Source organism: Theobroma cacao, chromosome 6 (assembly GCF_000208745.1).
Source record: "Theobroma cacao cultivar B97-61/B2 chromosome 6, Criollo_cocoa_genome_V2, whole genome shotgun sequence".
NCBI lineage: Eukaryota > Viridiplantae > Streptophyta > Magnoliopsida > Malvales > Malvaceae > Theobroma > Theobroma cacao.
The window spans coordinates 16,624,919-16,646,990 of NC_030855.1; the positions used below are offsets into that span (position 1 = coordinate 16,624,919).

Sequence of the window (22,072 nt, forward strand, 5' to 3'; positions counted from 1 at the left end):
TTTAGTAAGTTCAATCCAACACAGAAAGCACATAGCATTATTGAAGCACTGTTTGATTATTATCACTCCATTAATTGCTGTTCGCAACACATTGGAAGTTGGAACTATATCTTTTTATTTCCAAAAAACTTGTAAGCACTTGCACCAAGATGCCTCAAAGTCAAGTGGAGTAAAGCAGCTTATCTTATGCTAATGTAAGGGCCAAGAACTAGATAACCCTAATTCACAAGCCTTAAAAACATGTTAGTTTCTTGTCTGTTCTAATCATCCATTATCATATGCTGTCCAGTGCAGAAAGGATTGCTGAAGCATAGAATTGTGGGGGACAAGCATATTTGCTTGAGCCACCAGCTATATAAATATATATCCTTCAATGCAAGTCAACTGTAACTATATTTTTGCAGCCTTACACCTTGGCTTCATAAAGCAAAATCCCTCCTCTTTGACCACATTAGGAACAGATATTGTTGCCTTCCTCATTGCTTTCACATCACCCTAACGCGATACGTAACCAAAATGTACTCAATTATGACCATGATCAGCTTCTTCTTCGGTTCTCTGCCAATTTAGTTCAGCTTCTGCATTTCACTATGTGAGGCTCAGCTTTATTTTAATGTCAACGTGTTTCCATACATTATCTTCCCACAAATTATTTGTAGCACTGATCAGGACATGAATAACAGTTGACACGACACATGCGCAATGAACCAAAATTAGATCAATACTATAATTCATGATTCATATTCAGTACCACTAAACAACCAAGTTGCTCTACGTTGTCCTTCTATTGATTCGACTTTCAATTAGATTGACTATTGGTCAAATTGGAACCAACCAGTTTGTAACCAAAAGTAAGACAAGCAGACTGGTATCGTTAGCAATCTTCTTTTGTTTTTTATATAAAATGTGCACGGTTATAATAAATGTTATGCCTTTCTCTGATGTTTCCTTCTCTAGCAAAAGCAAAGCACTTATAGTCAAATGCATACCGCTGCAGGGTAATTCAGGACTACTTCACGATATCCAATTGTTAAGAGTTAGGTTCTTGGAGACTTCTTCCTTTGCTATTGTTATGGTGACATGATTTTCAAAAGATCACTCCTCGTGGTTGCTTTTAGCAAAATTCAATATTGGCTGGTTAGTAATTTGATTATTAAGATTGACAACTTCACAGATATTTGTGTAAGACCAGCGTGCAATTAAGATTCATTGGTAGGAGAAAAACTACAACCAGACATCATGATGAATACACATTGAATAAGAATTCTAGCAGTATATTATATTAAGGTTAATATTTCATTTTGATTTTGTGTTAGTTTATGTAAAAATAGCGTCAACCCATATCAAGAGTGAAGCGCTGCCTTGATGGTCAAAAAGTTGCTATTGCATGAAAGGAAATAAAAGAGATTAAAAAGGATGTAATTGTCTGCCTTGAAACACCATACACAAGCAATGGCTTTGTAGAGTAGATAGGCAAAAAGTAGAGAAGGAAAAAGCTAGAAAAAGGGTTAGGCTAGAATCTTTTTCTATTTGGAGCAAAAGCTAGCATCGATTAGACGGTCTGGATTGAGTGCGCATTCTTGTTTGAAGGGAAGCTAAAAGTGGAACTTGGATATTCCCATATTCCTCTACAAGAAGCGATTATCAACCTGAAAATTGTCACATTAATCTTATTTAATTAATTCTGCTAGGGCCAGGGGCCATGCTACAAAACTTGAACCAACAAGCCAAAAGTCACAATAGTGATAATATTGACCTAACTCTCCCTACTTATAAACTTTATTTCGGGGAGCCTCTGCTTCTATATGTATATATAGCTTCCCCAGGACCCTCCTGAAAGGACAGCTTGCAGTTTAAGCAGCTGCATTTGGGCGGTAGATGGCCCTTTCCAACTTTACAAATTTCTCAACACTCAATGTATACTTCTCTTTCTACCAACATACATAGATACTCTTACTTTAACTCGGTAATCTCTTTGTTTCTGTGTCAAAAGTGAGAAACAAAGAAAGGGAAAGAAGAAGGATTTATAATTGATGGCAAATCCTTTTTAGAGTAACCTAACCTTTGGGAATTAATCAATGTCAAAGGACATATCATTAGAAAGATTTCAAACAAATACTCCTTTTTGTAAGGCAGTGGGGTTGGAATGTTACCTGTTCTTCTTTACATCTTTTTTGGGCAAGGCATTAGCCACAACACTACAAAAATATAGAACACCATTTCTATTTCCTAAAGTTTGTTTCCCAAAATTTCCCAATTAAAAAGTTAATAATGTGCTTAAATCTATCGATTGAAGGCAGTAAAAGTTAATATGAGATTTATATTAAGTTAATTATGTTTGATAAATAACAAACTTTCATAAAAGTATAATAATAAACTTATACTTAAATATGAGATTTATAATAAGTTAATGATGTTTAATAAATAACTTACTTTCATAAAAATAAGTAAATAATTTGAAAATATGAACATACCATGGGGTTAAAATTAACTAATTTGAAAAATCACGTCAAATAATCGATAGTTTTTACGGTTCAGTGATCAAAACATTAGCTTTTATAAATATTAGTGGTCAAAACATAATTTTTCAAAATTGAGTGATTAAAATAAATTTTATTTAAAAATTTAAGTGAATAAATGAGTATTTTATTTTATTATAAAAATATGTATATCTTCGATGGAATAATGTCAAGCTCATATAAAATCGGTTGCCAACTAAGCCAAGGAAAATGTAGTTGCAGCTGAGAGAAAATTTTACATAAACCCTTCGTTCCGTTCTAAATGAATGCGAAAATTATTGAATAATAGTTTGTCTTTTCTTGGTGATACAAAACACAATGATCTAATTTAACATGTAATAATTAATAATTGTTAACCAAACATAATAAGTCTGTATCACGGGTAATGAAACCATTCCGCTAATTAAATCATCGTCATGATCTTCAACATAATTCTAAAGGCTATCTTATACCATCTTCAAGCCTCGAATCTTGATAATACCGAAAAAAATGCAAAGTGTTTCAGAGGGAGAAAAACTTTAGGCTGCATTTTAATTAAAAAAAAAAGAAGAAGAAGAAGGATAATATTGATTATGCATGCTAATCCAATTGTGTTAGGATTTCATGTATAAACGTATGCTCAATTTACATAGAATCATTTTTGTTTATACTTTTTAGACAAATTAAATCTAAAATAATTTTAGTAAATAGTTGATTTTGGTCACTACCCAATTCTCTTTAAAATTGTTTTAAAGAGATAGCAGTAAAGCAATTTGGAATAATTGGCAAAGTTCACGAGTTATTTTCATCTTAAGATGTTTTGGAGAATTTGATTGAGTAGCTCAAATATAGAGATAGTTAAGAGGTTATTTTCATCTTAAGATGTTTCAGAGAATTTGATTTGATAACTCAGATATGGAGATAGTTAAGAAGTCTTCCTCTTAATCTTTTTCTAAAGTACGAGTGTTTTCTCCTCTTATCTTGTTCTCTTGTATTTATTTACATATACATTTTTCTCTTATACCTGTTCACGTAGCTTTTTTCTTTCTTAACTTATCTTGTATAGCTTTTCACATATACTTCTTCTTTATTACCTTCTATTTAAGAACAAATCTTATTACACACAATCACTTCAACAATTACATAATGAGTTTTTAACCATTACTCATTATATGCAATAAAATCATCATTTTAATATCCTCATAATGGATTATAGTAACGATTACTCTACATAATAATGTCATTCATTGCACACATTAAAATCTATTCTTGAGTGACTGCCACTTCACAATTCATTTGGGGAGCTTCACTTTTCCAGAGCTATAACATTTTCACCTAAAGCTTCTCTCTTTAACTTCTCTCTTGAACACTTCTACTTAGTGCTTTTCAGCTTCACTCTATCACTCGTATATTCTTTATCTTACTCTACTACTTCGACTATACAGTTATTCTACCACTTGCTTATTCTTTACCTATTCTAAATCTTACCCTACTACTTTGGCAATATAGTTATTCTATCGCTTGCCTATTCTTTACTTATCCTCAATTATTGCTCTACTATTTATCTATTCACTTCCACTTACCATAACACTCAAAGTATGTTTGGTTTACAAAATGGAATAAGGTGGGAATAGAATAATCAATACCGAGAGAATGAAATAAAGAAGAAATAGTTATTATATAATTTAATTTATAAGAATGGAATAGGACAGAAATTGCTATTATGACTTGTTTTAATGCTTGGTTGACAAGAATAGTTTTAGGAATAACCAATGAATAAGTAATAAATGATAAAAATATCTTTTATTATAATATATAATTATTTTATTTTTATTTTTAAAATATTAATAATTTATAATTAAAATTTTTACTTGATGTAGTGCGTTTTGTAATCGAATTTGGCCACTAAAGTGCCAGATCGGCTTTTCCCACGACTGAATCCAGCTAGGGAGTGTTAGATCGACACTTCTTACAGCCAAATATGGTAAGGCAATGCCAATAAGCATTTCTTGCAATCGATATGGTGCCATTGCCGCCCTTTGTTGAAGAACTTTAGAGAGAAGGAAAAAGGTGAAAGATGGGTAGAAAGAGAAAGAAAATCTATGTTATGACAATAATTTTTAAATATATTTAAGAGTAATTTTATCCAATAAAATTTTTGACCTATTCTCCATCTTTGGAATAGCTATTATTGAGGTTCTCTTGGTAATGATAGTCATTTATGAGGAATGGCAATTCCTGTGAAGCAAACAAGTTATTAGAGGAGATTAATTAGAAATAAGAGAATGACTATTCTATTCCCAATCAAGTACTTATAGTAACTACTCCAATCTTCTTCTTCACAAACAAGTTATTAGAGGAGATTAATTAGAAATAGGAGAATGGCTATTCTATTTCCAACCAAGCGCTCAGAGTGACTACTCCAATCTTCTTCTATATCTCTTCCGGTACATCCTTTTTTACTTGTTTACCATGTTGTCTCTCCCTTTCACAAAGAACCCCATTACAAGTTCTTACAACAATAAAAATCTTCTGATATATCTACCAATCACATGGTTAAATATATTGGCAAAAAATTCTTCCATGAAAACAAATGGCACCAAGCCTATCTTTAATGCTGGAATATAAAACCCAAAAACCGTTCACAAAAAAAAATGAATACATAAACCCAAAAAACATTAATTAGAAAGGAGAAGAAAAAAAGAATCGAGAGTCATAAATAGAGTCTAAAGTAGTGTAATTACACAGAAACAAATGGAAAAGTGCTGACTGGGGCCCATCAAAAATACTTACTCCACATTCAGTTTAGAGGCATTAATTCCCATGGCAGTGAAACCCCAAAAAAGATGAAGACCAATCTACTCCATTCAACCAAATACAAACAACTGCCCAATAACTACCGTCTGACAGGTACCCTGCCCTTTTCTCTCCTCTATAAATCCAAAGCCACTCTACACTTTTGTTCTTCACCAAAAAATAAGAGCTTGGTTTTTCTTCTACTCTGCTAAAACTAAAAGAAAAAAAGAAATGGGTGCAAACTCTAACAGGGTGGAAGATTTCTCTAGCCATAATGGAAGTGCTGCAACAACAACAACTCTCAAGGTTTCAACAGAGATACCAATGCCGCCACCTGAGGCAATGGAGATACACAACGTTTGCCTGCCACCACAGAAAACCACTTTCCAGAAGCTAAAACACAGGCTTTCTGAGATATTCTTCCCTGATGATCCTCTCTACAGATTCAAGAAGCAAACATGGCGTAAGAAACTGGTTTTGGGACTTCAGTGTTTGTTCCCAATATTCCAGTGGGGGCCTGAGTATAATCTCAGCCTGTTCAGGTCTGATATCATTTCTGGTCTCACCATTGCTAGCCTTGCAATCCCACAGGTAATTATCGTGAACACAAAAGCACAATAGCATCTCTCTCTTTCTCACTCTCCCATGGCTGTTCATGGGTTTTTGTCATCTAATTAGGATCAGTGGACATGTTTCTGAATATATTCCATTACTTTTGGATCATTAGAGTGGCTCAGTTTTAAAAAAGTTTATCAGTGAATAAGTAAGTGTGGCTTATGTGAACTGGATTTTTGTTTTTATATATAGTTTTTAATAATAAAATAAATTTGTTTTTACTGTTGTCATATTCTAAATAAAAAAAGAATTATGTTGGTCTGAACTTATCTAAACATGATTTGTGTTCTCAATAGTCAATCCTCTTGTGAATTTAATTCAATGTCCTGCTGTGCTTGATATCACATGCTAATGATTTTTGGATCTCAAACATGATATTACTGGGTCATTGGATTAAACAAATCATATTGTGGATCAAATAAATATTTAAATTATTATTTTTTTTTTTCACAAAATTCTTCATTGAAAAAACTCCTTACTCTTTGACAATAATCTATTTTGTTTTGGAGGACTGCAGGGGATCAGTTATGCAAAGCTTGCAAATTTGCCACCTATTATTGGACTATGTTAGTATCATAACCAGAACTACTTTATCTCCTAATTGAATTCGGTAACGGATAAATGAAATAAAATTAAGTTTTATTAATATGAGTTTTCCATTAATTCATGCAGATTCAAGCTTTATTCCCCCATTGATTTATTCTGTCCTTGGAAGTTCTAGACATCTTGCTGTTGGTCCAGTGTCCATCGCATCCTTAGTCATGGGCACAATGTTAAGTGAAAGTGTTTCTCCTGTTGAAGAGCCAATTCTCTACCTAAAATTGGCCTTCACTGCAACCTTCTTTGCTGGTTTATTTCAGGCATCTTTGGGTCTGTTAAGGTATCCTTTCTTTTTTCATGTCCTAAGTGGAAATATACAAGTTTGATAGTTAAGTGGAAGAGTAAATTTATTTTTGCTCATTTTTCTTGAGGATCAGTTGATGGTGACATCCTTAAGATTACTGGAAACAACTGTTGCCACAATGCAATTCCCTTCACAGTGGAAAAGAGTCTGATATGCCTTTTCTTTCTGTCTTAATACCTTTTAAAACATAGGCGTTCCTAACTTTTATTCACCATATTCGGATTATCAGAAGAATTCCTAGACATATTGGACTATAGACAAAAGCCACTTCATTATCTATTAGTATCTAATTGATTCTGGTTCATAATTTACAGGTTAGGCTTCGTGATTGATTTTCTGTCCAAGGCAACTCTTATTGGATTCATGGCTGGAGCAGCAGTCATTGTGTCCTTACAGCAGCTGAAAGGGTTGCTTGGAATTGTTCATTTTACTGGCAAGATGCAACTCATTCCTGTTATGACCTCTGTATTTGACCGTAGAAAAGAGGTAAGTGCCTTCATCAAGGCAGAGCAATGTACACTTTCTTTTTTGTTTCCTTCTTTTTTAAATAATTAGGTGTCAGCAATAGGGGTGAAGAATGTCAACTAAGCTAGTATTTAGAAGCATCTTGAAAGTGCTCTTCTCGCTTTTTGGCCAAAGAAAGTGTAGCGGGTGATTATTGTCCGAAGGGGGCACTTGACAAATGCTTCTATAATCATTGCGTAGGATAAGTTTTACAAATGACAATCTACCGCTTTGTTTAAATCCAATAAACTCAACCACTGAATTAATTACTAGAAGGCAAGTGCCCTTTAATAGATTCTGTATATCTTCTGTTCATTTTTATTTAGTTTAATTTAAATGCTTATAATTGCTTCAGGTAGAAAGAGACATATTCTCTTTCATAAAATGCTTTTCAATAAAAACTTTCTAATGGTATTATTGGTTAAATTCATCTGCAGTGGTCCTGGCAAACTGTTGGATTGGGATCCATCTTCCTGTTGTTTCTGTTGACAACAAGGCATATCGTAAGCATCTCTATTTTAGTTACCAACAAGATGATTTGTGCTGATTGTAGCTTAGTTCTTTGAGTTTTGATGTTTGAAAATATTGATGCAGAGCATGAGGAAACCAAAGCTTTTCTGGGTATCAGCAGCCGCCCCGTTAACATCAGTGATTCTCTCAACTCTTTTTGTCTTCTGCGTTAAATCAAAAGCTCATGGAATCTCAATTGTAAGAAGTGATGCTACGTTCTACTTTTATGTAAAAGAAAATCTTTTGAAAAATTCTCTCGAATCTAAGCTGTGTCTTTCCTATTCTCTTCCACAGATTGGCCAATTGCAAAAGGGTTTGAATCCACCTTCATTGAACATGCTATACTTTAATGGCCAATATCTTGCATTAGCTATCAAGACTGGCATTATCACTGGGATCTTGTCGCTCACTGTAAGCTTTTCTTTAATCAGCATTGTCATTGATGTCTTCTTTGATATCTTAAATCCTTACCAAACATTATTGGACAACATAGACATAACTTTTTATGGATGGCCCTACCCTTCCTTACAATTGTGTGTGGATTTGAATGACTATGCATCCTTGTTCTTGAAATCTAATTTCTGTTTAGTCTTTCTAATATCCAAATGGTTTTTATGTTTTGTAGGAAGGAATTGCAGTGGGAAGGACATTTGCTTCTCTAAGGAACTACCAAGTTGATGGAAACAAAGAAATGATGGCTATTGGCCTCATGAACATTGCTGGTTCTTGCACTTCATGTTATGTTACAACAGGTTGTTACTCTTTTATATTTGTCTTAATAAACAAAAGTGGTGCTGAGCATCTAAAACTATTCTCTTCAACGTGTCTTTCAGGATCATTTTCTCGATCTGCAGTAAATTATAATGCTGGAGCACAAACAGCAGTCTCTAACATAGTATTAGCTACAGCAGTGCTTGTGACTCTGCTGTTTCTCATGCCACTGTTTTACTACACCCCTAATGTCATCTTAGGAGCCATCATCATAACAGCAGTGATTGGGCTTATTGATTATCAAGCCGCATACAAATTGTGGAAAGTTGACAAACTCGATTTCCTGGCTTGTGTTTGCTCCTTCTTTGGGGTTCTTTTCATATCTGTTCCTTTGGGACTTGCCATTGCTGTAAGCATTTAACTTTGTAGTGATTGCCTTCATCTCTCTTCTCTTGAGCATTATTTTTATTAAGCATCAAAATGGAATAGAAGCAATGAAATTTGACAGTTTTTTTGGTTGGTATCGAATGCCTCGGCCTGAAAATGCAGGTTGGAGTTTCTGTATTCAAGATTCTCTTGCATGTCACCAGGCCAAACACTGTGGTCTTGGGGAATATTCCAAGAACAGAGATATACCAAAGCCTCAACCGATACAGAGAAGCTTCAAGGGTCCCTTCGTTTCTCATACTGGCCATTGAATCTCCGATCTACTTTGCAAATTCGACTTATCTACAGGAGAGGTATGTATACGAGTGTGAGGTAGGCTGAATGTTTAATTAGTGTAGCAGATTTAAAACAGAGCATCCTGTGGACTGAAGGAATTTCTTTGCTATAGGATATTAAGATGGGTTCGAGAGGAGGAAGAATGGATTAAGGCAAACCGTGAAAGCACTTTGAAATGTATAATCATTGACATGACTGGTGAGTTTGTCCAGAAACTCTTTGCTCATTCTTGTAAAACACTGTCATGATTAATCCTTTCATTTAGAAGAAAAAAACGACTCTAGGTTGTGAAATATGATTACCAAGAATTTCCAAGTGTGTTTCGCTAACAGAACGGTCTTGCAATTTCGTCAGCTGTCACAGCCATAGATACAAGCGGCATCGACATGGTATGTGAACTAAGAAAGATGCTGGAGAAAAGATCACTTCAGGTAATGATAGTCGCCAATGCATTTTTCTTTCTAAGCTTAAAGGTTAACTGTTTGCTTATATGGTGATGTTTCCATTGTAGCTTGTGTTGGTAAATCCTGTGGGAAGTGTGACGGAAAAGTTGCATCACTCCAAAATCTTGGAGTCGTTTGGAATGAATGCCTTCTATCTCACAGTCGGGAAAGCCGTGGCAGATGTCTCAGCTTCATGGAAGCCTCAGCCATGACTTTGTAGATTTGTAGTTTTTACTTTTCATTTTGCGAGAAACCCAAATTAGTTGATCATTATGCTTTGGTTTGGTGAAGAAATGAAGGTTGAACTTCTTCTACTTATGCAGTCGACCAAACCAAGTTGAAGCCCCCTCCCCTGTTGTTCCAAATTTATCTGCTCATTGCATATGGATGTAAGAAATTAAATCAATTTTGATGTTAATAAATCAACTTATTTTGGGTTTTAACCAGCCCAAGTCACAAAGTTGTCATCATCTTCGACTGGCTAGACATGAGAGAATTGACATGGATCTCAAGTTTGAGTTCTGGAAACTTACGATTTGACACAGTTAAGAATCCAAGAGCTTCAAAGAAAATCATATGGATGTTAATCTCACAAGTTTCTTAATCCTTCATGTCGCAGCTAAGGGCAACATTTTATGATATTCACCATGACAGCCACGCCCCTAAAACAACTCAAGCTGAAGAAACAATTTGCTTTGTGCATCTTGCGAATGAAATCGCTGTTCTAGTTTTTCCTAAAGCCATTGACAACTACCAACTGTAAACAAAAGTTTCCCCGCCACAGTTCATTAAAGCATTAGGCCACATGAGTGTGCAATAAGAAAACTTTATCCAAAGCTTAAAAGGCCAATCATCTACCACTTTAATTCTTTTAATTCACCTCATCATGCCAATATGCTGGGGAGAATGGGTAGAGAGAAAGGTTGCCCTTACTCCTCTTGCACCCTTTCATAAGAATTATCTTCTACTCTTAAGAATTATTTTGCCTGCTGCCATATGTGTTCTGCTAGCATGTGCATTGTTTGTGATGGTACAAATTTAAACTTTGTGGTAATCATGGGTAGTGTATGTTGCTAGAGGTAAAGTGAGATGAAAAATATATAATATATATGTGTCATGGGTAATCTGATTTTAGGGATGTAGGATGGAGAATCTATGATATACATGTGTCATGCCTGTCGAACAAAATATAAATGGATGCTTTTTGAAAGAATACAATTATCTGTAGCAGCTGCTAATTTAAGGTTGGGTGAGGTCTCATGAGGGCACTGCCGTCTTCTGGTCCCAAATGAATTAACAATTGGTAGTTCAAATCCAAAGCTCCGAGATCTTTAAGTTGGTATCCTATGCTTTGTTTCTCGTATTAGAGGTTAATTCAATGAGATTTGTTATGTTAATTCTGGGATGTGCATGTAAGAAACGTGGGAGATGAGAGGTTGAGATGGCTAGTTTGAAGTTGGCTCGATGCTCAAACGTATTACGCTAATGTTCAATAATTAAGCATACACAACCAAACAATTCAGTAATACACAACCTGAGACTACAACTCAAGCTTGCATTATTGACCTGGTGAACACTAGGTCAGATAACTCAGTAGTCAATAGTAGTATACACCCAAATTTTAGATTAACCCCAAATTTCTCAAATCATATGCAGACCTAAACAAACACAACCAAACAATTGTATTAAAGAATGAAAAACTAATTAACTATGCAGATAAAATCAGAAAGCAGTATCAGATGCAATGTATAATCTTTCTCAAAGTCACCTATAGTTGTACATTTGTATTTCCCTCGTACAAATGCATACCTAGCCTTATGTGCTCCAGCTTCATATCACTTAGGCACCACTATCCCAAACTTTTATGGTTGCTCCGTATCAATCTCAGAAGCACTTCACTACAATCTCCAGAAGCACTGAAATATATTCCATAACTTAAGCTAGTTCTTTCTCATTGAAAATTAGGTTTGGCATCTAAAAATTTAAGCCTTTCAGCTCCTCCAAAGCAGTGGAAAACAAAGAATTTTAATCCCACAAGAAATTTCTTCCAACCTGATTCTTCGTCAGTCAAACATCTGCATGAAATAGTTCCAAAAATTTAGCCAATATTATGACAATTGAAATATAAGAATAATAAAGAACACTGAAAAGGAAAAAAATGTAAATACTATGGCTAATTAAAGTTCAATCCGAAAACTAGGGAGGTCTTGGTTCAACAAGTAAACAGGGTCAGGTATTTGAACTATTATCATTTTAACTTTACATAATTCAGTAACCTTCATATTTTCTTATTTAACTAACATGAAAACTGGATCTTCATTTAATGATTGGGGGTTTAAGCATTAAAAAGGCAAACACTTTCTGGAAATGCCTCCATTAGTTTCACCGATACAATCCAACCAAAAAAATTTCGCAACTGCTATTAAATCATAACTGAAATTCAAGGATAATGTTTCGGACATTTTTTTAAAAAATCATAAAATATTCTAAATCCTTGCACTAAAACAACATTGTATAGATAGAAGGAAAAGGATGTGCAAGCAAGAGACTAACACTGCAACAGCCCACTAAAGAAACAAAAGAAAAGAAGAACAAGAGACAACAGCCAACAACATCCAAGAAGACAAGTGACATGAATTAGCCCCAACCATTGATGAAGTTGATGTGGGAAATCCTCATACACCAGTTGAGCATAATACCAACAAGTACAATGCACAATTTATTGTGCAGACCAACCACCAAACAGAAATATTAAGAAGGGCTGGGACAATAAATCGTAATTCCACAAATTCAAGGAAGAATAAGTTGGAGAGCCAGCATTGATAATTTCACCCCACCAGCATCCCAAAAGAAAAGGACAGACAATTTCACATTACAATTATCTTAAGAAGTCACACTAACAAATATAAGATTATTTCTTACTTGATCGGTATCGCGTTATGGGAATCTCTCTCAGTTCCCGTCTAATACATAGATATTCACCTAGCAAAGCCATCACTGCAACTCCAATACCATTCACAACCCACCATGTTACTGAGGAAGGCCAACCTCCATATACGATGCATATAAAAAGATGAATAATATAGAGTGTGGCTGAAAAATCTAAGCACTTTTTTGCCCTTTCAATCAGATAAAGCATGTACCCAGCTCTGCATAAATCCAAATAAAACAAAATTGCAAGTTAAAATGAGCTAAGTTTCAAAAACATCTAGTATTAATATCTCTGAAATTCTTAATAGCACTTATTTTAAAACTACACAATATTTTCACAGAAGCAATATCTAGTTCTCACCATTAATTCACAACTAAATAAACTCTCCCTCATACAGAGGACCAACTGAATCAGCACAATAACAGATGTATGACATGGACAGGGAGGTAAATAGCTTTTAAGCTTAGCTCTAACATGCGAAAAGAAGTACAAGATTCAATCTTCTTATGTTTCGATTTCAAAATTCATTTGCAAAGCTTTCTAAATCTTAGTTTTTAGTACCAGATACATTTTATAAAACAAGTTACTCACACCAAACATCAGAAGGGTAGCATGCAATCTCTAAATTGATCAAAGCCAGTCTTACAACCTATAATCAAGGATGAAACAAGAGAAATGGAAATTTCGTAGTTTACTCACAACCAACTTAAAGGTGCTACAAGGATGAGTATAACGGACAGGGGAACATTGGTGAGGTAACAGTAGGAAACATAGTGCCCTTAGAATGAATAAATTAGGCCCTATTTGAGGAAGTTTTAACACTATCATTCTTTTATGAAAACAATTATTCGTATTCAAGCAAAACTAACAATTAGTACATCTAAAGAGCAGCAGATAGGAACCAACCATTTCTTCACAAATGCATTCAAAAGTTCATGCTAGCAGACGCAGTCAAGCATCAGAATGAAACATAATTAAAAAAAATAAAGATGGAATTACATATCTCACCCTGCTATAGAGCTGAGCAGGAATGAAGCAATAACACACCAGCCAGTAACAGTAGAGGTAGTAACAGTAGCAAAGTCAAAGAAATAGACCAAACTCATTCGAGAAACACGAGTGCCCACAAGAAAGGACAAGAAGACTCCAAGACTGAGGTAGTATAAACATTGAAGGCAAACAATTTGGGCTACAATAAGCCAAGGGTCCCATACCACCGCACCATAGAACATGACTACAATTAAAATACCTCTTCAAATTCCGAAGACCCCCAGATCAACAAAAATCCAAAGAATTTCCAAACCAATTCTTCAAAAGGATACTAAATTTTCCTTCTACCCAAGCATCAGATCCTAAAAAACTAATTGCTTTGAAATATTCTCTTCGACACCCAATTCTCAGGAAATTAAAAGGATCAAAGCCAAAACGTTGGTTGCCAGGGTGGAGCTTTACGAAGTTAAAGGAAAACCCAGTTTTTGAAAAAGAAAATTTCAATGCTAAAATTGACTTTGAGGTTTCATTTTCAGTGTACCCAGAAATGAGACTTGGCGGGCTCGGATCTGGTGAATCAGTGAGTCCCGAGATAAACAAACCCGAATCTGAAAGGCCCTTTCAAGGAGGGAATCTGAGAATAAAAACCATCTGTTACTTGAGGTAAATTAAAAACAGAAACAAGCAAATAAACAACAGAAGATTTCCTCTGTCCAGCTAACTTAAATGAAATTCAGATTTTGATTTAACAAACAAAAGAGAAGCCAAAAGGAAGATTGAAACTAACCGCCGAGATCGATACACGGGAGAGGTTAGGGAGCCGCAAACCTGAAACAATTCTGCAATTTTTATTTCATAAAACTTCTTTTCATATTAGTATAAAGGTTTTTTTCTTCTTTTGCTTTGCTCGGCTCCAGCCTCCACTGCGCTGCAACTTTGGCGAGGGATTGAAGATTTTTAAAAGAATAAATAAATAAATAAATGAAAATATACACGGAGGTCGTTAGTTTTATTTTCATCTATGTTTCAGTCATTGTCATGTTTATAATTAGTGCCAAACATCTCATCTGACCGCATAGCGCAGTGGATTAGCGCGTTTGACTTCGGATCAAAAGGTCGTGGGTTCGACTCCCACTGTGGTCGATGGCAAATTCATTCATTGCTTTACTTCCGTTTTGTTCAACAATTTATCAAATCTTTTTTCTCCAACACTGATTAGATTGATTCAGGATCTAAGATAACTATGTGTTTTTCATTTTTACTTGTAAATTGTTCTCTTAATTACCCCAAGAGACGCATTCTTAAGCAGGAAACAGTATCTGACATCCAAGCAATGAAATGTACAACAGACTGCACCTTAATTCCCAATGAACATGCACAAGGTTGATGTTTTCATTGTCGGGAGAAAAATATTCTTGAGAACCTGTGTTAGTATTTTATCAGTACAAAAGTGAACCAATGATCATTACATGCAAGAGTAAATTCCTTAATTGCCATACCTCGGTGTCAGATTTATACAGTAACAAGGGAATGGTATGTGAAAAATTTTGTTAGGGAAGGAGGCTAGAGAAAGCTGCTTTGAAGGATACCATAACAACAATCATAATCCAGGAGAAGAATATTGGAACTCAGGATAGTTCACAGCCTCATTGTGAGCTACTTTTTCTCCTCCTGGTACTTTTCCTTGCACTGACGGTGACTTTTGCTTCAGTTTCACCCTTCTGTTGAGGCTGATCATTTGCACCAACTTTAGATGAATTTATTTGACTCCTCAACCGTAATATTTCACCCTTAGCAGATGCTAGTTCTTCCTCAAGTTTCTTGGCTCGCTTTTCCAAACTCTCCCTTTCCTTGCCAAGTGTCATGACAAGGTTATGAGCATCTTCCATGTTTTCTCGGGCTTCTTTTGATGCATTCTTCTGCTCTGTTAGTGTTTTATAAAGCACCATTTTCTCATCCTCAAGACTGGATATTTTAGCGTTGGCCCTTTCAAGATCTACAGAAAATTTTAATATATTTCGGTTCATCTCATCAAGTGACTTGGTAGCCTCTTCCAGGTCTGTTTCGAGTGACTTTCTTGCTTCTTTGTCCTTCACAATCTGCTTCTCCAAAGCCTGTACTTCTTTGTTTAAAGAAGAAACAATCTTTTTCTCTTCTTTCAAATCATTGGCTGTGGTTTCTGCCTTTTTGTAAACATCAACTAATTCCTTCTGAAGGCTATCCCGATTTTCTGTCACAGCAGTCAGCTCATGAGAAAAAATCTGCAGCTCCTCCCTAGTTTTCTTCAGAAGCTCTTTTGCAGTTGTGAGCTCACTAGCTAGCACTTTGCCACTTTGTTCTGACTCATCAAGGCTACCCTGCAGTCTCAGTTTAGCTTCATCAAACTCAGCCCTAACCCTAGAAACCTCAGACTCAAGCTCTTTACAATGATTTATTGATTTGTTTAGTTGCTTGCACACATCAGAAGCCTCACTTCTGGTCTTTGCAATGGTTTCCTCAGCAAGTTGGAGTTCGTCTTTCAGGTTCTTTACATTGTGCAATTCCACCTCCAGTGCTCCCTTTAGGTGTTCCTTTTCCTTGTTCAAATCAGCAAAAATTGCTTTATTTTCACTTACATCATTTAGAGCAAGCTCGAGTTTATCCTTTAGCTGGTGAATTTCTTTTTCTCTTTCACCCAAAAGCTTAGACCCTTCTGCTGCCTTCTTTTCAGAAGACAATTTCAGATCATTGTAATCATCCTGAAGAGCACCAAATTCCTGCTTAGAATTATCTCTTTCAACCATTAAATAACTTATCCTTGCATTTAATTCATCCACCACAGAACTTTTGGATTCAAGTTCACTTTGATTTCTCAGTAATTCTTCCTTCAAGCCTTCAATCTCTGTATGTGCTTTCCCAAGTTCTTCCTTTGTTTGCTTGAAGGTACTGTTCAAGTTCTTCAACTCTGATTCTTTTTCAACAAGGGAAGAGTTGAGCTTTTGAATTTTACCTTCCTTATCGTTAAGTTCTGAACTGAGCAAGTTAACTTTTTGTTGTAGGACTTCAATTGAATCAAGCTTTTTCTTCAGTTCTTCTTCAAGAGATCGTTTCTCTTCCCCAGCCTTTGTGAGGTTGCTTTGAAGACTGTCAATTTGCGCTTTAAGCTTCTCAATTAACCTCTTCTCATTTTTCAGTTCCTGCCCTAAGCCTGTAATTGTATTGTTAGCTGCATCTAGTCGATCCATTAAAGACAGCTGTTCTTCCTTTGCCTCTTTGAGTTGCTTGGTTTGTTTCTCCTGTTCATTTAGCAGCTGTGATTCAAAGTCTTTCTCCGTTGAAAATATTGCAGCTTCCTTTTCTTGCAATTTGATCTTCATCTGTATGTCCAACCAGAACAAGATTAATTGTATACTAATCCTAAAAACGGGTATTCAGTAATGGAAGTTGAATAAAATAATTTAGAACTGCAAGCATTAAATTAAGGGGAAATATCAAAAATATTCTTTGATCACGTTTCTTCTATTTCTTTTTCCCTTTTTATTTTGGAAAGAAAGATTTCTTGGTAGGAGGTAGGGGAGTAGGGAGGGGACAAGGGGTTTTGGGGAGTGGGTGGGAGAGACAATAATATTGTTGAAACGCATCTGAGTCTTGAAATGGAGGGAACAGAGATTTCCTTATTTATATTCTTTCATAATTTGTTTCCATGAAAAAATATCCATAGAATTCTTCTTGAATGCTCAAAGTCATCCATGAAACAATGAGTCTGTAACAAAATTTGACTTCGAAGGTAAGTGATGACTTACCGATTCTATGGTTTCATTAGTTGCCTTTTTCTCCTTCTGAACCAGAGCATAGAGTGCACCAAGCACACCAGCACCAAAAATTCCAAGACCGTTAAGGAGAGATAGAAAGGGATTGGATGGTATATCTTCCCGTGCTTCCTGTCCATGCAAGCTACCAATTGAGATATTTTGAAACTTAAAGTCACAAAATCAAGAAGCAAACATAATGAAAGCAAATAGACTGGATGGGATCATAAAGTAAGAGTGATTCAGACCTCTGGTTTGTTTAGCTGACTTTCTGATATTTGGTTTGCCTCTGGTTTGTTTAGCTCACTTTCTGCTATTTGGTTTCTCTCTGGTTTCTTTACCTCACTTCCTTCTGAAATAAGATGAATACACATCATAAGCAAACAGAAAATGAATAAGGATAAAAAAATCATTAGGCCAGCCCTAGTAAAAGGACTTAAAGAAGAAGAATGCAGACAGGACATTGATTAGAGACCCAATAATATGCCAAAAAAACTTAAAGAAAATAGTAAGTAGATTAACTTTAAAAGAAGCATGGACATAAGAATTTGTTTTGAATATCAAAGGGAAGAGCTACAATGCTAGCCATTTACTTCAATAGTTATACGAGCCTCACTTGAAATAATACCTCAAGACAACTAGTCCAGTAGCTGTGACATCATACCTAATTTGTTCTTCAGGCAAGGTAATTTTTTGTGATATCAAAACAAGTCACTCAGCATTTTACTAAATTCTCAATCAGGCCATCTCTTACTAATTCGTTTCAATGCACTGTTGGATTTTTACTGACCAAACATTCCTAACAAGGTTGTTCTATTACCAGTAGCAGGTAGAGTTTCTCCTTTTTTTCTCGGAACAGGGTTGGACTAAATAAATAATTAACTCTCAATTGTATCATAGTAATAAAAGTTAAAACAAAATTCTTAACCATAATAAGGGGAACAATAAAAGAAATCAAGATAAAGGCAATCAGTGCCAGTGCTTTACCACTAGCAACTGCCATTGGTAGCTCCATTGTTTCTTCTACTTCTCCATCCTTTTTTCTCTTTCTCTGCCTCTCTCTACCTGCAATTTCACAAGTCTTAGCAATCTCTCTCTCTCTTATCATGGAAAATTGATCTAACTAACCATCTCTTCCAAGACAACAATAAATGTGGTAAGTTATCTAGCACACGCATCACTTTTATACTTGGATCCTTAAGGAGGCTTACCAAAGTTAGATTACAGAAACCAAAATAAACATAGAGAAATCTCTCAGCATGTCCCCCATGGCCACACCCTTAAATAATTTGAAACCCCTTTTTGTCCCAAACTTGTCAAGGTTCTAAGCTAGAAGTCTAAAATTCTGCAAAACTCTCTCCAAAGTATTTTTTTTGACAACTTTTTTTTTTTTTACATTTATGCTGTTTTTATTGCATTGTTTGGTTTATTAATCAAAGCATAATGATTGGATCATCTCATGGTTATACTTTCGTTAATTTTACTATTGATGACACCCCCGAATCTCAACATGAAAATACTAATTTTCTCCTAAAAGATCAAGGTCTGAAAAAAATTCCATTCAATGATGCATATATCCTCCAAAGCTAATCCTTGCTCAAGTAGAATTCCTAAACTTAAAAAACATATGGTCCCTATTTAAATGTTGCTTCTTTTACTAAACTTCAATTGTATTTTAAACCAACTTCTTAAATTTTTCAGGAGCAGAAGTAAAAAATTTTGATGTTTTGGCATGGTGAAGAAATAATGAAAAATATAGACCCATGCTTCCCATCATGGCTCGTGATCTACAAATGCATTCGGTGTCCACATTCTATTAAAAACTTGTTTTAGTGCAGGTGGAAGAGTCTCAACAAGAAATGAAGTAAAATGGCACCAAAAACAGTTGAATGTGTATTTTCTTCAAAGATTGACTGGAAGTCAAAGATCGCTTACAAGATGTAAGAGGACAAGATAAGTCGTTGACAGAAAATGACAACGCAACATGATCGTATCAATATGTTAATTCTTATTTGTTATTTATTGCATTTTGACTTAATTATTGTTTGCAAAATTTATTTATTCATAGTGAAAATTTTTTCCCCTTTCCCATCGAAATACACATTTTAAGCCAACTTATGAAAACCATGTGTCTGTTTATTTTCTTCCTCTTTACTCTCTCTCGTAATTGTGACACTAAAAAACATAAGAAAAACTATAAAAAGCAATTAAAGCCAAAAAAATTATGTTGGGTCGTCCTTGGCCCAGCCTGGCCCACTAAAACACGCCCCGCCAGTGGGTCACAAGCCGTGCAGGGCCATTCACCCAGAAAATCTGGGTCATGCTGGCATGGCCTATATTTCAACCGTATTAGGGCAGCTAGGCCCGCTATAGTGTCAACTGCCAAGGCTGACAATATAGCATGCCAGGCTGGCCCAACCGCATGCTTTGCCACCTCTACTCTCAATGCATCCAATAGCTGTTAATTAAATGCAAGTAGGAAAAAAATTACTTAAGGTTGATAATTATGTAACTAATATTGATAATCTAACATCTATATCAACTGAAAAACCATAATTAATAAACGTTCCTCTTGGTGTAAAAGCTTATGGATAGGATAGGACAAGACAAATTGATTAGAAAATTTTCTATATTTTAACTAAGTTTAGTGCATGCATAACAAAACGATCTCATCTTATTTTAGAAAATTGATTATTAAGATTATCCCACATAAATTTATCTAATGCTATCCATATAGGATAACTAATCCAACTAATTTTCCATCCTTCTGTTAAAAAGACTAAAAAAGAATGAAAAATACAGCATGAAATATGAAGTTTATCCTATTCAATCCAATCTATGCACCTTAATAAAAAAAAAAAATTCCAATCTATGCACCAAGCCAGCCCTAAATAGATAAAGGGTTGGCAATCACTGAACTAACATCAACTCTAAAATCAAGTCAGGAAAAAAACCTACAAAAGCATTTAACAATGTACTGCGATATGAATTAAGTTCACTCCAAAAATAGAAAACTTAAAAAAATTATAAAGTAGATATATTTCAAAACAAAATTTCAGCAGACTCAACTATTTGATAAAATTTAAAGAGAAAAATGTTTATCTAAATAAACAATGCCTAGCAAACTAAGAATCAAGAAATGGTTCTTGAAAAGCAAAAGCACCCTCTAAACAAAAGTAAAAAAAAAGCAGTAACAAGTAATTCTTTAAAAACTAAGTGCAGACTCCAAAACTTGCTATTAAAGATTCAAACTTCTAAGACTAAAAAAGAAATAAAGAAATAAAGAAAACCCATTCAACCATATGCAATAATTTGATTAAATAAAATGGTTAATTCCATTCTAGCTAACCTTAATAAAAGAACAAATCAGGAAACGAAAACCAAGTATAGTCGAGAAAGAAAAAAAAGGAAAATTTATACATGTAACCAATTTACAAGCTATGAGAACAACCAAATGATAAAAATTCAAAAGAAGATTTCACCAACTAAAACATTGCTTATATATACAACTTCAAGATATCATTGACTTGAAAATTCCAAGACAAATTTAGCGATAACCCAATTCAAAAAAGAAATCCGACAATTTGATTAAAAAGATTAAATATTGAAAGAAAAAAGAACATTTAAAAAATGGGACTTACTTAAGGTGGAGCCTTCAAGAGCTTGGGCTCTGAGTTGCAAGAAAGGAAGAATTGACATACCCACAAGAAGAACCGCCCTCCTTTTGCTGGAAACGTCGTCGTTTGGGTCTTCATGGGCTAGACAAGCCATTGGAGACCTGATGCTTCTCCTTCTTCTCTTGGTTTCCGCATTTCTGACGTTAAAGAAAACGGATTGAGAAGAAGAAAACAGCATTTGAGGGTTGGAAATGAGAGTTTGCAAATAGCAAGAGCTCCCAATGACAAAAACCATTTCGACTTTTTCCCTTTTTTTTTTTTTTCTTCTACTTTTCAATTGATTTTCTTGATCCCGAGAGAGACTAAGCACACTGAGAAAGAAAAGAAGCTTGCTCTTGCTTTGCTCTATCTTCCTATGGTTCGGGTTTTGTCAGTGGAAACTTTTAAAAGACAGGAATGCCCCTTTTAGTTGGTGAAATTACGGAAAAGACTCCCATTCGACTATAAATATTTTAAATTTTTAAATGAAAATTTTGTTTATGCATTTTTTTTATATTTGAAAAAGAGAGTTGGAACCCTATTTTTTAAGAGGAAGATCCAATAAATCAAATGCCGAAGTGCTTTGCCTGCCTATTTTTGATGGGTGTAGGGTTTAAGAAACAAATTAAAGATATAGTAATACTGCTACTCTTTGGGTTGACAGAACCCTGCTTTGGTTTATTACTTATCTGAGGCATGAAGAAACAAACAGGTCCATAAAAGGTAAGGTGGATCAAGATCCAAAGAGCTTTAAACCAATGCAAAATTGCCACGTAAGAAAAAGCGCAACTTTTATCCTCAAGCTGCGTAGGCTAGTTTGCCACGTCACAGGGAACTTTTTTCTGTAAAAATGCACAAGCGAATGCGGTAGTACCAATTTCACCAAAATCAGCGGTCAGCTTCGCAAAGCACTGAAAACTGAGAAGATTTTACAGAGGAAAAGAGAGGAACGTGTAGACTCAGGAAACTGTCTAATCTCATTTGTTAAATATTTGAAGATAT

At 34.9% G+C, this 22,072-nt stretch overlaps 3 protein-coding genes and 1 non-coding gene across 5 annotated transcripts; 2 read left to right on the forward strand and 2 right to left on the reverse strand.

The window, feature by feature from the left end:
• LOC18595889 (probable sulfate transporter 3.4) lies at positions 5,473-10,174 on the forward strand. The gene is made up of 13 exons (XM_007024028.2): positions 5,473-5,885; positions 6,427-6,475; positions 6,582-6,789; positions 7,128-7,299; positions 7,755-7,820; positions 7,912-8,025; positions 8,122-8,238; positions 8,453-8,579; positions 8,661-8,947; positions 9,088-9,278; positions 9,374-9,459; positions 9,616-9,692; positions 9,773-10,174. The coding sequence occupies exons 1-13, from the start codon at positions 5,526-5,528 to the stop codon at positions 9,914-9,916; spliced, it is 1,998 nt and encodes a 665-aa protein (XP_007024090.2). The 5' UTR covers positions 5,473-5,525; the 3' UTR covers positions 9,917-10,174.
• Positions 11,324-14,580, reverse strand: LOC18595890 (protein SYS1 homolog). The gene is made up of 4 exons (XM_007024029.2): positions 14,414-14,580; positions 13,645-14,260; positions 12,627-12,853; positions 11,324-11,779 (listed from the first exon to the last, which is right to left on the reverse strand). Exons 2-4 carry the CDS (start codon positions 13,866-13,868, stop codon positions 11,772-11,774), a joined length of 459 nt encoding a protein of 152 aa, XP_007024091.2. The 5' UTR covers positions 13,869-14,260; positions 14,414-14,580; the 3' UTR covers positions 11,324-11,771.
• TRNAR-UCG lies at positions 14,696-14,769 on the forward strand. Its single transcript has one exon. It is a non-coding gene; the product is annotated as a tRNA-Arg (tRNA).
• LOC18595891 (MAR-binding filament-like protein 1-1) lies at positions 14,984-21,466 on the reverse strand. 2 transcript variants are annotated; one of them, XM_007024030.2, is made up of 5 exons: positions 21,056-21,466; positions 18,402-18,479; positions 17,663-17,766; positions 17,409-17,546; positions 14,984-16,982 (listed from the first exon to the last, which is right to left on the reverse strand). In XM_007024030.2, exons 1-5 carry the CDS (start codon positions 21,324-21,326, stop codon positions 15,273-15,275), a joined length of 2,301 nt encoding a protein of 766 aa, XP_007024092.2. In that variant the 5' UTR covers positions 21,327-21,466; the 3' UTR covers positions 14,984-15,272. The 2 variants fall into 2 exon arrangements, with proteins under 2 accessions (XP_007024092.2, XP_007024094.2); XM_007024032.2 differs by lacking the exon at positions 18,402-18,479 and having other exon boundaries at positions 21,056-21,448.

Bases quoted from the DNA above. Each gene is read 5' to 3' on its own strand.
- LOC18595889 (XM_007024028.2), top strand. From the start codon at position 5,526: ATGGGTGCAAACTCTAACAGGGTGGAAGATTTCTCTAGCCATAATGGA. The intron at 8,239-8,452 runs GTAAGCTTTTCT...TATGTTTTGTAG, and splicing joins CTGGGATCTTGTCGCTCACT to GAAGGAATTGCAGTGGGAAG. The intron at 8,580-8,660 runs GTTGTTACTCTT...CGTGTCTTTCAG, and splicing joins TTCATGTTATGTTACAACAG to GATCATTTTCTCGATCTGCA.
- LOC18595890 (XM_007024029.2), bottom strand. From the start codon at position 13,868: ATGTTCTATGGTGCGGTGGTATGGGACCCTTGGCTTATTGTAGCCCAA. The intron at 12,854-13,644 runs GTGAGATATGTA...GGATTTATGCAG, and splicing joins CTGCTCAGCTCTATAGCAGG to AGCTGGGTACATGCTTTATC.
- LOC18595891 (XM_007024030.2), bottom strand. From the start codon at position 21,326: ATGGTTTTTGTCATTGGGAGCTCTTGCTATTTGCAAACTCTCATTTCC. The intron at 18,480-21,055 runs GTAAGTCCCATT...GTGAAATTGCAG, and splicing joins TCTTGAAGGCTCCACCTTAA to GTAGAGAGAGGCAGAGAAAG. The intron at 17,547-17,662 runs GTCTGAATCACT...TTGCATGGACAG, and splicing joins GTCAGCTAAACAAACCAGAG to GAAGCACGGGAAGATATACC.